The following is a 16,458-nucleotide window of genomic DNA, read 5'->3' as shown; positions in this document are numbered from 1 at the left end:
TCCTTGCAGTTGCAGGTTCCTTCAGGTATTTTAACTATTAATCAAGGACCCAAATGTAATTTTGAAATTCTCAACATATTTCTCTTCTTTCTCCCCTTTATAATTTTCCTCCTAAATTTCTCTCGACTCGCGCACATTAGTTTCAGTTTTCTATTGGTCTTATTGCCCTTCCCCCCTTTCTCTCTGTTAGTGAAAAATCTACAAGTCTTTTGAATTAAAAAAAAAAATAAATAAATAAAAAGTCACAAATCTATGGAAATTTTTGCTTCTTTTTCTTGATTCCAATTTCTAAGATTCCATTCCAATTTGATCGCGAAGTTCATGGATGCAATAAGGGCGTATCTGGTGCATGAAGTTCCCGCATGGTGTAAAGTACATAGGGGGCGAGAATTATACAATCTTGCTTTGAGAATGTAGAGAGATTGTTTTGATCGTTTAACCACTAGATCGTAACATTCATATCTTACCATTGGACAAAGCATGCCCCTTAATTATGGATCCTATCTGAGGAAGGTATGCCACAGAGACAAAAACCCAAAGAATATGTGGAGCTTTTCAAGCAGGTGCAGCACTTGGGTTTCCAGTTTTAGGCCCAATTTGTTTAGAGGTGACGGAAGGAGGGGAAGTAGTGGGGTGGGATTTATAGGGTAGGAAACTGTACTTGTTCCCACCACTTGCCATCTAGGAATGTTTACTTAGGCTAGAATGGGAAACTTACCGGACAGATTTTGGCCTTTAACACTTTTCTTGTCTAGTTCGTGTCTGGTGATATGGGCATATTTCCATTACACTTTTCTTGTCTACTTCATGTCTGGTGATATGGACATATTTCCACCCACCCTCTTTCAAAGTCCTACTAATTAGTCCTACAAAATTGGTAGGATTTCTACCCAACTCCCCTACTTTTAAACAAATGGGGCCTGAGGAAAATATAAGGGTACCTTTTTTTTTTGGGTAGCAATAGAAGGGCTTCTTCAGAACCATATATAGAAGTCTGGTTTGACAGTCTCACGTAGACATAATTTACCTTATATCCTCAATACTGACAAGATTCTCCATTGAATTTATATGGAAAAAGGAGAAACCAACTCAATTATAATGATTAATTATGAAGTGTGGTTTTAACTATCCTGATCAAAGTAAGGACTAAATTGAGTCCAGGAGAAAATGACCCTGCTTGCTTGTGTGTATTTTCGCCTAGACACAGGTGGGTATGAAATGATGGCACTACCCCACCCAAATGCTTTTCTGTTAAAGGATGTGAATTTGAAACCGAAATCATTTATCAAAATCGAATCGAATTGTTTACATCGAAACTGTGAAACTGTTTATTAAATGATTCGATTTCGATTTTAAAGTGTAAACCATTGGCAAACCATTTAAATAAACTGTTAAACCGATTACCATATATGTAGTAAGTTTAAGTTATTCGATGTTAAGTTTCTATACATCACAATTAAAAAAAAATAATAAGTTTACATTAAACAACTAATTTTTTTAAAAATAAATATATAACAATAAACAATTCAATTTAATGTTACAATTTACATCCATTTCACTAAAAATTTTAAAGGTAAAGAAGTTGTTTGGATAAAAAATAAAAGAAATAAGAATACCATTTATAAATGATTTCAGTTTTAATATATGAAACAATTTATTAAATGAATCGATTTTAATTTTACCTAAAACTGAATCAAACTGTATACATCGAAACTGAACTGATTAACACCTTTCTTTTGTGTGATATCCTATTGGCCTACATGCCGGTGTAGTGGCTGAGCAAACGGACAGATTCTCGGGATCCAGATCAGGTCAGTCAATTTTGAATCGGTCCAACTTTAGAATCTTGAAACCCTAAAGCCCAACTCAAAAGCATAAAGGGGTACACTGGATCCTCTTTACAGCAAGAGGGCATATACTTCGAACGCCCCGCCCCACCACCAAGACTAGCGGTCGCAGTGGGGCCATAAATGAGCCTTTTAAATGCCCCCTCCATGACCCATGTGCCGTATTCTGCTTTCCTGGCTCACGGCCCAGCTTTCTTTTTAGGTCCAGCCAGAGAGATACAGAAAATAAGGAACCAACTTTGAGCAACGGACAACTGAAAAAAGGTGAGAAAAGGAACCAACTTGTGAATTGCGATGATCAAATTAAGAAAACAGGAAGAAACAAAACAAAATCCTGAGAAATTTAAGGGGGTGTTTGGTTTGTTAAATCTTTGGGATGACATTCTTTAGAATGATAATTTTTAATTTTTTGAGCTGTTTAATTCCACTAGAGTGACCCTCATAAGTGAGCACCCTACTTCCCGTGAATGACCATATTACAAAGGATGTGTTCCAAATCTGAGTTTATTTCAACACTTAAACTCAGATTTGAGCAACCTTTTTACCACCTAATATAAAAGGAGAAAGCGAAAAGAAGTTCTCTATGGAAGCCAATATCTCAACCCGTGAGAAACATGTACTAGCCTCAAGGTAGGGGTGTCAATTCCTAAACCGAACCGGTAAAACCGGCCGGACCAAACCGATAACAACACGAACCGAACCGAACCGAAGCCTTATTGGTTCGGTTCGGTTTGGAGTATTGCAACCCCAAAACCAAACCAAACCGCACCGGAAAACTGGATGAACCCGAAACCAAACCGAAATCGGCTCAAAACGTAGACCGAAACTGAAACCAAACTGGTAAGAAATCGGAACACTCCAAAATTCATTAAAAAAAATCAAAATTTGCATAATTTTGTATACATTTGTATGGAAAGTCGAATCCAAACTGGACCAAAAACCAAAACCAACTCGGTTACAAATCGATTTAAGAAACCAAAGACGCACCGAAACCAAAATCAAACCGAAATCGGAATTTCCGTATTGGTTCGGTTTCGGTTTCGGTTTCAGCTTTCCCACACCAAAACCGACTCAACCTGGACAGAAACCGAGCCAGACCAACTGATTGACACCCCTACCTCAAGGCAACCAAACAATTTTTCAGAAAAAAACATAATTCAGAAGAATGTCTATCAAAAGATTGACATTCATATCCGATATATAAACCATTTGATTTACCGAACCAAACACCCCCTAAAGCTCCCTCACCTCCCAATTTGTTCATCTTTACCAGGGTTTCAAGAATCTGAGAATCAGATCAGGAATCGCCCGATTCAGATTAGAATCAACAGCCACTAATCCCAGTTCTTGACAAGGCCCGCAATGTCTTTGCGTGCCTTATTCGAGTAGGGGGCTTTGGAGCAATCAAACTACTGCATTTGCTTTGCTAAGGCACCATGCAAGCAGCAATCAAACCATTGCGTGTGCTAATTATGATGATTTTAGGTATTTTTCAGACCTATTCAGGTGAACGCTTCATCAATGATACACGTTTTGAAACCCCGATCCACACCAACTTAAAAAATACCTAAAACCAATTGAAGCATGGGTTTGCAGGGACCTGTGTCTCACTAGTTAAGTGACAGTTTCGCCCTGTTCCCGGATTTCTGTTAAGTATGACAAACGGGTTTTGCCAAAAAAATAGCAGACTGTTGCTGTACCATAAACATTTTCAAACTCCTCTTTGAAATCCTTCCTCAGTTCATACCAGGAGGGAGAGAAAAAAAAAAGAGAAGAGAAAGAAGATAAGAGAGGAAAGCGAACAGCTGGTACCATCACCAGCTCAGACCAAGTCTCCCTCAAACATGAGGAGTGGTTCAAGCAAGCAATGAGGGCCCAGAATGCAACAACTTCATTCTGTAGTTGGTGAACCATGAAAAAATAAATCAGAAAGCCCATAGGCCAACACCCTTTATACATTTAAAATCAAAGAATTACCTATAATAGGATGGAGCCCCATTGACACTGTCATGGCCAGATAGTGATTTAATACAGACTGTAACACAATCCATGAAAGATGAGAGACCAAATATAATTTCCTCTTCAAGTCACACAGCAATGTCAGAGATGAGATGCCTTCCTTTCTTTTTTTTTCAGTTTTCATCACCAGGGTCCAGGGAAAAGAAAGAAGAGCACAAGTTAGGAATGATGAAAGAAGTCAGCATCAACCATCCCATCCTTCCAGGATTAATTTGATCATAAATTTGAAAGACCTCAATAGTCTCATACAATGTCAATCACATTATAAATCATTCCCCAAGTTACTTCCCAGATCCCAAACCCAAACTGAATAAACTACTCTTCATCTACAACTAAAGCTATCATCTTTCTTCCCCCCAATACCAATATCCTACCTAAATAGTACATTAACACCAAGAACAGATTAAAAAGAAAAAAGAACACGATATAAACACTGAAACAGCCAAGCACCCACCACAACTAATTGACTGGGAAACAACCAACTGGAATTTTAGATACGGGAAACCTTTGGAACAATCACAGGGAACTGGTCTATCTCATCCATCCATGGGTTCTTCTCCTTTGCTGGGTTTATGGTCTTCAGAGCCTTCCAGACTGCACTATTACACTTGAACCCAGATCCGAAAGCTATCTGCCATGTTCTATCTCCCTTCTTCATCCTTCCCTTAGACTCTGAATAAGCCAATTCATACCAAAGAGAACTGCTAGAGGTGTTACCAAATCGGTAGAGTGTCATCCTAGATGGCTCCATATGCCAATCAGAGAGCTGCAAGTTCTTCTCCAATTCATCCAGTACGGCTCTTCCTCCTGCGTGGATGCAGAAATGCTCGAAGGCCAATTTGAAGTCTGGGATGTAGGGTTTGATCTTCATCTTGAAAAGCTTCCTCCCAACCAATGTACCAAAGAAAAGCAATTGTTCAGACATTGGAAGAACAAGAGGGCCAAGGGTGGTGATGTTGGTCTTCAGAGCATCCCCTGCAACTGCCATGAGATCCTTGGACAGAGAGACACCAATTCTTCCAGTGGAATCCTCTTGCTGGGTAACACAGGTAAAGCACTTGTCATCAGCACCTTTGTGTGTCCGGACTGTATGGACTAATTGGTACTTGGATCTTCTCCGGTCGGATCTCTTGTTCGAGAGCAAGATCGCAGCCCCTCCCATTCTGAACAAACAATTCGAAACAAGCATTGATCGATCATTCCCAAAGTACCAATTCAATGTGATGTTCTCCATACTGATCACCAAAGCATAGGAGTTGGGGTGGACTTGAAGAAGATCTTTTGCAAGGTCAATTGAGATCAGACCAGCGCTGCAGCCCATTCCACCAAGATTGTAGCTAATTATATTCCCTCTGAGCTTGTAATGGTTGATCACCATGGCAGAGAGAGAAGGAGTTGGATTGAATAAGCTACAATTGACGATTAAGATACCAACATCTTTAGGCTTCAGTTTAGTCTTGGCGAAGAGCTCATCCAGGGCACCAAACATCACAATCTCCGCTTCTTTTCTTGCTTCAGCCATACATGGGTTCGGTGGAACTCTGAGGACGGCCTCAGGGAGGTAAGTTGTTTCACCGAGACCTGATCTTTCAAGGATTTTCCTTTGGAACTCAAGGTTTTCCTCGGTGAATGAACCCGTCAACGCCGATCTCTCCATAAAGATCTGTCTTGTGCATTTCCGAGCTTCTTCTGGCTTGTAACAAGAGAAATTCACGAGATAGACTGGTCGAGGACGGGTGAGGAAGTATAGAGTAGAGAGGAAAACAAGTAGTGTGGAGCAGACGATGACAGAAACAAGGTTGAATCGCAGATGGTCCCATAGATCAAGGAGATCTTGCATCGAGAATGTGGAGATTTGAGCGGCGATGAGAACCAAAAGAGGGGATAGGAAAAGGTACATTCCATGGGTGATGAGGTAATGATAACCAAGCTTTACATACTTGAGTTTAACAGATTGTTTGAAATCAGGAAGCTTTCGAGAAGTTGATGGCGGCATCAAAGGAGTCTTCGCTGTTGGTTCTGTCATTCTGTTGGAGATCTAAAGGAATCAATGAAGAAAACAGAGGAAAGAATTGAAAAGGTTCCTTTCCTATCTGTAAACTTTGAAGCCTTTTCAGATCAAAAGCGGTAATCTTTCTAATCATACAAAATAAAAAAAATAAAAAAAAATGATAAATAAGATCCTTTGATTTGATCTAAGAAGCTGGATTGAAATTGAGAACAAAGCCCTTCAGCCCTCCCTGATTCACAGATTCGTAAAGCCAATAATGGGTTTTTCCCAATAGATCTTCCCAACGAAATTCACGTCTTTTTCCTAGGTAGCCCGTCAGGGAAACTGAAATGCAACTCTGCAAACAACCCAGGAACCTGCAAATAAAATAACCAGTTAGAGAAATCAACAAAACAGCAAAAGAGAATGTTTGTTCTTCCACCGTCTTCTATTTTCCCCAAAATCAAATCCAGGGAACATCGCATAGCCAGATCATAATCAAATGTCTAACACAGATCTTCCTACGTTGTGAGTTTCAAAAATTCTAAGGAACCCATTAAAGAAAAATAGATTTAAAACACAACCCAGAAAGTAAAGAGGCAAATAAACAAACCCCAGTGAATTCACACACAGATCCTTCGTTACAGGTCGCCTGTAGACAGAAAACAGAGAGAGAGAGAGAGAGAGAGAGAGAGAGAGAGACCCAGAGAGTGAAATGATGAGAGAACAGAGGAGGCAGAGGACTGGAAGAGAGGTCTAAAAGTTAATTTTGGAAAACGAGTGGAGGAATAAGAGTATTTATATGGTGAGGATGGAAGCAAAACCCATGGATTGTAACCGTGAACTGGCGATCTAACTTTCCACGTTTCAAATTCTAAGCCGCCGGGCTTTTTTGACCGAAACATGTCGTAATCTGTCGTCGTCCCATACATCTCACGGTTGAGGTATCTTTAATGGCTGTCTCTACTGGTTTCTATGACTAAATATTGGTGTAAATTAAACTGAAAAAACTTTTAAATTAGAAAAAAATATATATATATATTTATTTATTTATGAGCTATAGAAAAAAATTAAAACACCTTGAAAATTGTAACTATAAATCCCTTTTCTGAAAAATGAAAATAAGTATCAGAGTCCGATACCGATTTGAATACACCCGTATCCTCTTGGATTGTATCTGAATCATGATTTTAAAAATTGGCATCAAAACAGCTAAGAAGACCGATATGATCCGACCAATTCAGTGTCTATTGTTGGAATCATGCGTGAGAATTAAAAAAGGTATCTAAAGGTATTTCTATAATATTGCTTATGCATATATGGATGTGTACATGATAATTAAATGCTCTTTTCGGCTATTTGATATAATTGGGTGGATACTAGTTGATCTAGTCATTTCCTTTTAAAAGACAATATTTTTAGGAAGAAAAAAATGATTGGATGGTTAAAGTTTACATATTGGAGAAGGGGATCAGTTTTCATATACCATTGGTGTCAACGATTCATTTATTGGATGTACGTATAAGATTGGAGAATTTTTATCCTACCGTTACAATCCTCACTTAAATCGTAGATGCATAGATGGAGAATCAAACCTAGGACCGTACGCCTATCCACACGATCCCCAATTCGCCTTAAACATCTAGGTAATCCATAGATGGGTAAGACATGTGATCCTTCCTATATGAGAATGCTAGGATGCTAGTGAAGAAAATCTTTAGAATGAGCTACTGCATAAATACTATAAAAGCATACGCATAGGATAAGTGAAAAGTATCACCGATGTCATATTTGCATTCACGTACCACTACTTACTCTATGTAAAAAAGTCTTGTTAAGTTTGTTTGTGAAGTCTTTCTTATGTGGCAATTTTGTCAATAGATATGTTATTAAGTTTAGACTTAGGTCACATTTTAGAGATATATTGAACCGCAGGGAGAAAGTTTCCATCATACCTTAGGTTAGGAATCCTTTCCATCATGTTTGTTACTTTTCAGTTGCGTGAATTGATGATCCAATGAGTCCACCATTAGATTGACTACTTGTCAAATTTAATAGTCTACCTACATCAAACATATGACCCACCAATTGTAGAGGTTTTTCTCATTGCATCAGTAGTTTTTTATGAATTCATGTTGACATGATTTCTTAAACTTTTCAAACTTTTTAAAACCTCTACAATGACATATCAAGCTGGTCTGAAAGGTTACTATAGATCATGTTCTAGCTTATAGTTAGCATAAACAGGAATGGCAAAAAAACATGGAAGTGCGGACAATATGGGCTTTTATACGATGAAAAACTCTAAACTACAAGGTAAAAAAAAAAAAAAATCATGGAACTAGTTTTAAATGTATAGGTTTTAAAAAATGGGACAAAAAAATTAGCATTGTACTCATATGAATTGAAGAATTGTTTCCTAAATAAGTGCATCTAATAATCAAAACAACTATAATATCCAGTATTAATGCATATATATTTCACAACCATTATAAGTTCCAAGACATATCATCCAACATCAATTCCAAATTCATACAATAACAAAGAAAAAAAAAGTTAAAATCATATTAAACAATGTGGCTAAGCTATGATGTTGTTCATTATTGTTAATATAGTCTAACACAGCCCAGAGTGATGCATGTTTAGTTGGATTTGGGAGTGATTGCTTTAGAAGCACTTTTCAGCATATGCATATGCTTTTAGCTCAATTTCGGATCCGTGCATTGAACTTGAGTTAGAGGTAATACCATGAGAAATATAGCCATTTGAGTTAATTTCACGTTGATGAAATAATCAAGTCGATTAAAATTCAGAAGAGAGAGATATAGTCATTTAAGTAGCTATTGTGTTCAACAAATCTAATATCCTAGAAAACGTTTAAAAAAAAAAAAAAAAAAAAAAAAAAAAAAAAAACAAAAACATGTTTTAAAAACAAAATGCTGCCCATTTGCCATTTTATCCCGTATTGTTAGAAAACTAACAGTAAAACGAGTTATAATGGTAAAAAATGGAAACATCATTTAAATGTGTTTTTACTAACTATGTTCTAGTTCCCTCAATTATATTCCCTCTCATATATGAAAATATTTGTTATACTTTTAGCCTTCTATTTTCTTTCCAACCATCAGACAGAAATTTTTTTTTTTTTTTCAATTAGATTTTTGTGCTTTATTTTGCCATTTTTCATGCTACGTTGTTTCACCACTTCAAGGGACCATTGCCTATAGCAATGGCTGAAGGTTCAGGCTGCTAGGGCAAATGCCAGTTTGAGTCTTGAGGACAGCCGCTTCCTGCAAAACTATCAAAGGTAAGTGCTGTCTCCAAACTCAAACGTCCCAAGACCTTGCAAAGATGGAACCGGCATTGGGTAATGACCACTTTTCGTTGATTCCATTGGGATTAATTTGAAAGGTATGACCAATAGTGGTGAAAATGCCCTCAACCCATCACCGCTGGAGTCAACTGGTTGTGGGTTCAAGTCTTGGCATGTCCACTATCGCCCATTGATCTTGCGGAAGTGCCGTTTGCAGTAAATTTGAAAGGTATGCAGAGGGCCTCGGGTTTTTAAATCTGCAAAATTTCAGCCAAGTTTGAAAACTTGAAATTTCCTACTCCTCTTCTTAGTGTTGATCGCCTAGGTCCATCCAAAACTATCTGGGCGATCGACATGTGCTTAAATGATGATCCAACAATTGTGTTTCTACTGATCAGAACAGAGACACCATGCCGAGAGTCATTGGATCACCGCTTAGACAAATGTTAATCACCCAGATAGTTATGGGCAAGACCTGAGCGATCAGTGCCCAAAAGAGGATCCCGACCCTCAAAATAGGCCTTGACTCGATTGAACTCGATCTTACTCGTCCTACTAGAAATTGGATATAATTGAGATTGGAATCGACCGATTTTGCTGACTCCGATACATAGCCATGATAGAAGTCTTTCCTAAGTGAGTCAAATTAACCGATTCCCCCCAATTCTGATCCATGGCCATAAAGGAAGGCCTTCCTAAGTGGCCGTTCAAGAACCATTGCACTAAATGAAGTTAGAATGAAAATGAAAATTTCTTCTTCACCAAAAAAGAAAAATAATGGAAATTTCAAAAAGGAATTATTTTTTTAATTAATTTTAAATACATTGGGAGGTATTATTTTAATCATTTCTTAGATATTCAATGGACATAATTGTATACCTCGGTTGTAGCTCCACTGGTCCAAAGACACTGTGTGTTAAAAGACGTCTCTACTTTGATTCTCTTTGCGACTGATCTGTTACACAAGTCATGTGTGACTGCATGTAATCGGGGTTCACCCTTGGGCCTAAACTGTAAAACCAAACAAGTTTGAGGGAAAAAAAATTACATAATTATTTTATTAGGTGGACTGTCAATGATATTCCTTAATTACTTCACAGTCATTAAAGAAGAGCTTTACCAAAGAAATTTTGATAATTATTTTGAATAAAAACTCGTAATGGTATTCAAACCTTGTCTCAGTTATCCATCACTCTTTCATGTGGGTGAATTCAATGTTAGGACCACAAGCTCCCTTTTCCCTGGTCTTCCAACTTTTACTTGAAATAAGAAGAGTTTAGGGAAACAAAGTACCCTTCAATCCAATATAACATTGTATATATTTAACAAAAAAAACATAATATGGTCAATGTTAATACTTAGTTTAAAACGGGAACGGCAAAAAAACAAGATTCTCGTATAGACGTGTTATAAATGAATTAGAACTTGAATGGGTTGGTCAAGATATGGTCAAATATTTTGAAAATGGTAAAAAAAAAATGTATAAGATTTAAATGTTTAGATTCGAAAAATATGAGATTATACAAATGGTATAACAAAGTTGAGACCATATTGAGATCCAGTTGATAAATACCTTGACTATTTATTAGGAAAATAGGTTGAAATTTCTATAAACATAAGCTAAAATCAAATGCATATTCAACTTTTCATATTTAATGGATGATTTAAATAACCTTAATGTTGATTCAAAAGCAAGTAACAGTGAAGTGCATAGAATATAAAAAGAAATTAAAATAAGTGAGTCTTGAATGATAATTAAGGTGAGGGACAATGTAGTTCATGCATCTATTTCACTCAATTTAGGTGACCTCTCTAGAGTGTACTATGGTTTAGTGCCACAGGACAAGGCCAACCTCAATCATATGTCATTATTTATCAAACCTAACTTATGTAAATCTTAAACAAAATCGATCTATATTGTGTGTCATGTGATGAACAGTCAATTATTTTTTTCTGATGATGCCGAGTATTCAAATTTTCTACCTGATTAGTCCGGCAGATCCATACTGGCTTCATAATTGTATGGACCTAGTCATACTAAGATTGAATGAGAACCATTCAACTTTCATTGAAAGTAATGAAAAACACTAAACATTCCCGTGTGAGTGGCCCTAAACAGGTAAGAGGAATCGAACTTAGAACCGAATGCTTTATGAGGCGAAGATCCCTTGCCAACTCGACTATCCCTTACGATTATGAAAATCAAACTCATCAACTGAAAATATAAAAAATATGCCATAATATTGGAGTCAATTTACATGCTATGCAGCAAATATATATGTTATTATTGTTATTATCATTGATGCTTGTCTTGCTAAACTTTGAAAGGTGGGTTCCATGAATAGAGCCACATGGAAATTTCCATGACTGGAGAGAAACTTTGACACTTCAAGAAATGCAAGTGGGTGACCTACATAAATTAATTAAATTGCTAAGTAAACTCCCAATGTACTATAGCCTCTCCTTCAACCTTAGTTTCAATACACAATACAAAATAATAAAGAATAATTTAAACACATTGGTTGGAGTGGTTGTTGTTAGTTGTCTGTGTAGATAAGATAGCTGGCCAAAGTATTAAGAAGATGAGAGTTTTGGAAGAATAAGTTTTTCCTCTTATCTCATAAACTGTAACAAAACCCTACTGATCAACTAACTTGACATAACTTGTTAATTTTCTTTCTATTGGATAAACAATATTGACAGAACCCTACTGTTTAACTACCTTGACAACTTCTTCAAGTTTTAGTTTACTTGTACATAATACTCTCAGGTATTGAAATTTATTTTCCTTTTAGGAGAAGAAAATAGCAATCTATTGAATCCAACAAGGAAGTCAAATATATTTGGATTTGGATAAACTATCTAACAGAGACTTATTTTTGGGCTTATATGGTATAAGAAATACGTGTTGACCATATTTCCTTCTTCAAATCTATCTAGATATTGGGTCACCCATGGATAGATAATCCAAACTAGTAGTCCAAGTTGGATTTGGATCTAGGTATTTGTGAATATATTGTTCTTATTTGAATCGAATTTATATAAAAAAAAAAAAAAGTTAGAGCCCACATGGGCATATTTATTTGCAAGTGAATAACATATCCAATGGATAATTTTTACGGGTATATAGTTCGACCCGCTCTACTTTCATATAATTGGTATTATATAATTCTAAAATCATATAATATGATCTCCAGTATTTCAACACTAAGGAGTTAGCGTAGTTGATTTGGAGGGGACATAATATTCCACTTTTGGAAGCGAGGACCCGTGATCAAACCTTCGCCGTTGCACCTAACTTCTTAGGGCCACCGTACGAGAATTTCCATCTCGGACTGACTGTGGTGGTGGATTGTTGCGTTAGTCTCCCGGAGAATTAGTCGAGGTGCGCATAAGCTGGCCCAAACACCTTGGTTAACAAACAAAAAAAAAATCATTATCATTTTATCAGTATATGAATGGAGTTTATCATTTGGTCTTTTTATGGTTCTTATTCCTCAAAGAGAGATCTATATTTTCAAATCCTTCAAAACATTACTTTGACAAATGATGATATCAGATTATATTAAAATTTTATAAATAATTGGATGATGATTTGGATAATATATTTAATGACACGATATAGTAAATTACTAGTTTTACAAGTAATTTGGAAAGATTTTGGATTGAAAATAATTCAGCCCAATCTGAATCCATCTTGAAATTTCTTCTTCTTTTTCCAATAAGAATGGGAGTAAGGGAGAGTGCGGCGAAGTTTAAATAAATCCACATAAATTTAGAGATAAATATTTCAATTAAAAAAAATCACTCTAAATAAAACACCATCGTAACTGCTTTACAAATAATTTAGAGACAACCTTTTGAAGTCTTTTTGAATCTAAATATAAAACTAGACATAGGCTGAATTATTGGTCTCAGATTTTTTAAATGTATGTATTAATATCCGCATTAATATATCTTTAACTTTGTACCATCATGGACTTCTTTTACCTAATTTTGTAGTTTTTCTTTTAAATATTTACGAATCAAATTAAACTCAAAATTTACCATCTTTCGCTTCTTTTTATATTTCAAAACATTTTTTTTTATATGCAGGAGAAAAAACAAAAGAGTTTAGTCCATAATGCATATTCTAAAGTATAGTAAACCATATGAAGATCATAGTTAGTTAAAATACGTTTCAAACACTGCTTTTTTAACATCCCTTTTTTTCTTTTCCTTTTTTTGGTCCTTTTTCTTAATTGATCCCAATTATTTTATTATACAGCAAAAGCCATTTAAAAAAAAAAGGAAAATAAATGTGTTTGTAATTTTTTGATTGAAAAGAAAAATGAGACTTTTTAAAATTTTAATTTATATATACTTATATTTAATACGTAAACTATTAAATTTAAGTAGGGAGAGGGATAGGCATCCAACGGTCAAGGTTTACTACCATAGCTGATACCTGGGTATCCTGCTAGCATGCCTGTCATTTTTCCATTAATAAGACATGCATTGATCCACAATTTTTGCTATTTTTTTATTCCGAACCATTCAAACTTGATCATTTAAAACCTATACTATTTCATTGTTGGTACTCTTCATGATTTTGCCCCCTTTTTGTACCATACCATCGGATTTTAAATGTATCGTACATTGCTGACACTAACTATTAAGAATTAGATAAAGAAAATGCATCATGTGGGTATTCAATTTTCATTTATCACAATTTTCTTTTTTTTTTGAAGGGGGTGAATTCAAAAAGTGTCCTTTATTAATATTTTTTTTATATATGATTTATCAATACATTTTTTTCTCTTGAAAAGTTCATGTTCTAGAAGATTCATTGACAGAAAGACAATTGGCCTAAGCATTTAATAAGGGTGTTCTTCTATCAAAATAAATAAACAGTGTCCACATACATCTCATATCCCAACTGTATGGTGGATCCACATAAATACATGGTAGGTTTAGTATCAAGTGGAGATTGGTTCACAAATGGCTTTCGGATGCAATGTTCATTTATGTCCAAGATTTAAATTTAGGGAGAAAGTATCCTACCAGCATGGCATAGAAAACGCTTAGTCCAAGTTGAGCGTAAAAAGGTTGTACTCCCCCCTATGCGCTGAAGATGTTTCAACGTGTTCTTACATTGGCCTGTACATTTGGCTTTCTTATAACAGATCAACAAGTTTCTTACACCCTTATCTTTCTTTGAAAAAAAAAAATACATATATGCTGTCTTAGACAAATAAAACGTAAAATTATGACTTCTTAATACACCACTTTGATTAGAATATGAATTTTTCCATTAATTAAACATAAAAAAAAAATTAAATCAGTTTTTAACCTTAGGGAAAATGATTGTTATGTTACCAGAGAATTTCATTCCTGCGCGTATGGATTTTTTACTAATTTCTCTCTCCTATTTTGTGTATATAGACCCATATGGATGATATATTTTCCAAGAAAACTATTGGCATAGCATGCATATTCCATCACATATTGACAATGTAGGAAACCCTCTCCCTTATTTTTATACCATTTTTTCACTTTCTTTAAAGGCAATAGATCATTTTTGCCTAGTCCCGTGGCCCTTACACCAATGTGAGGGCCAATGTGAGCACAAATAGGAGCATCAATATGAATAAGATTTTTTTATTTCACAGTATGTGAGGTGGTAATTTCACACACCCATGTGTCTGAACGTAGGGGGCCACACTACCTAGCAACTTTCTTTTTCCATTTAATCATTATCTTTCCTTTCATGAGAAGAAAACCTCAGTAAATTTCTTATATTGCATCAAAAAAAAAAAAAAAATTTGGTTTAGTGTGTTTTCTATCTACGAGAGGCCCTTGCACCCATACACAGGGACACTCAACCCCAGACAAGGGTATGGTGACCATTGCCCACCCCTGTGTATGTGGCTCTGTGTCACAGGGGCCTCTCACAGGCAAAAAACTTTGTTCCGGAATGACTTTTTCATTGATAATGTGATCACAAGTAAAGATAACTTGAAATAGACAATAATAAAATAACAAGAAAATTTTGCTGATCGAAACTCAAAACGATACAACAATGCATGGAGAGAGAAGGTTTCAATGAGATATTGAGGAATTATAATTAAAAGAGAAAATTTCATTGCCACCCCCTGAACTTCGGTCGTTATTCAACGCCACCCCCTGGACTTTTCGAAACGTCAAAGCCACCCCATAAAAATTCAAAAAATTTCAAATCGGTCCCTGCCGTTAGCCGACCGTGAGAAATGAATGAAAATCGGTTAGTTTTTTTCTAATACACCCAAAATAGCCCCACTTTTTTTTTCCACGACCTTCACCTGCAACTGCTTCACCTTCGGCTACCTCTGTTGCCGATCTCTGGGATCGCCAAAACTAGCTTATTTTAAGCTGGATCATCTCGTCCCTCTCTAAATCTGCTATTTCACACATTCTGAGTGCGGTCACTACTCATGAAGCTTGGATCACGCTTGCTCGGATCTTTGCACCTTCCTCGTGGACTCACGTAATGGACCTGAAAGAACACCTCTCTCGGCTTCAGATGGGTTCTGATTCAGATGCTGAATATCTCCTCATGATTCGTGCCGTCGCAGATACTTTGGTAGCCATTGATCAGTCGTTGAGTGATGAGGACCTGGTTCTTGTAGTCCTCCAGGGTCTTGGGTCGGATACCATTGCAGCTTCGATCCGCCTTCATGCAGAGCCCGTTTCTTTTGTTGAACTCACTAGTTTACTACTAAGCCATGAGAGTTATCTTCTCTCCAGTTTGACTGATGCTGCTGCTGCGATCTCTGCAACGAATATGGCTTATGTCGGCTCCTCCGACGACAATCACCGTTCTCGTTTTGGTTCTGGTAATCGCTCCAAGACATATCGCTCTAACAACAGATGCTGAAATCAGTATCGACGATCTGGTAACTTCCGAGGTTGCAACACATTTCATAATCAGAATCATGCTCCTGTTGACAACACTCCCACTCATGGACAGTATCGTCAGAACAATGGTTCTTCAGCCTCAGGTGATGTTGGTTCTTCTCCTTCCTTTTTAAATCTCCCACACCAATGCTGCCAGATCTGCACACAGTATGGTCATACTGCATCCTTTTGTCCTCAACGCTTTAACCACGTGTTTCTTGGTATTACTTTCTTTCATATTTCTTCTTCTTCTTGCTAGATTCTTGATTCTGGATCTAATCACCACCTAATTGCAGACATGTCAAACCTTGCATTAAGCACTTCATACTCTGGTACTGACCAAATCATTGTGGGAAATGGCCAAGGATTGAAAA

The 16,458-nt window shown here is 36.4% G+C and overlaps 1 protein-coding gene across 1 annotated transcript; it reads right to left on the bottom strand.

Moving 5' to 3' along the window:
• Positions 1–4,044: 4,044 nt before the first annotated feature.
• LOC122077023 (3-ketoacyl-CoA synthase 11-like) lies at positions 4,045–6,630 on the bottom strand. The gene is made up of 2 exons (XM_042642756.1): positions 6,470–6,630; positions 4,045–6,233 (listed from the first exon to the last, which is right to left on the bottom strand). The coding sequence occupies exon 2, from the start codon at positions 5,890–5,892 to the stop codon at positions 4,357–4,359; it is 1,536 nt and encodes a 511-aa protein (XP_042498690.1). The 5' UTR covers positions 5,893–6,233; positions 6,470–6,630; the 3' UTR covers positions 4,045–4,356.
• Between the last annotated feature and the right edge of the window lie 9,828 nt (positions 6,631–16,458).

The sequence above is a fragment of the Macadamia integrifolia genome, chromosome 4 (assembly GCF_013358625.1).
Source record: "Macadamia integrifolia cultivar HAES 741 chromosome 4, SCU_Mint_v3, whole genome shotgun sequence".
NCBI lineage: Eukaryota > Viridiplantae > Streptophyta > Magnoliopsida > Proteales > Proteaceae > Macadamia > Macadamia integrifolia.
The sequence above is the reverse complement of the archived record's forward strand: the minus strand, read 5'-3'. Positions and strand labels throughout refer to the sequence as shown.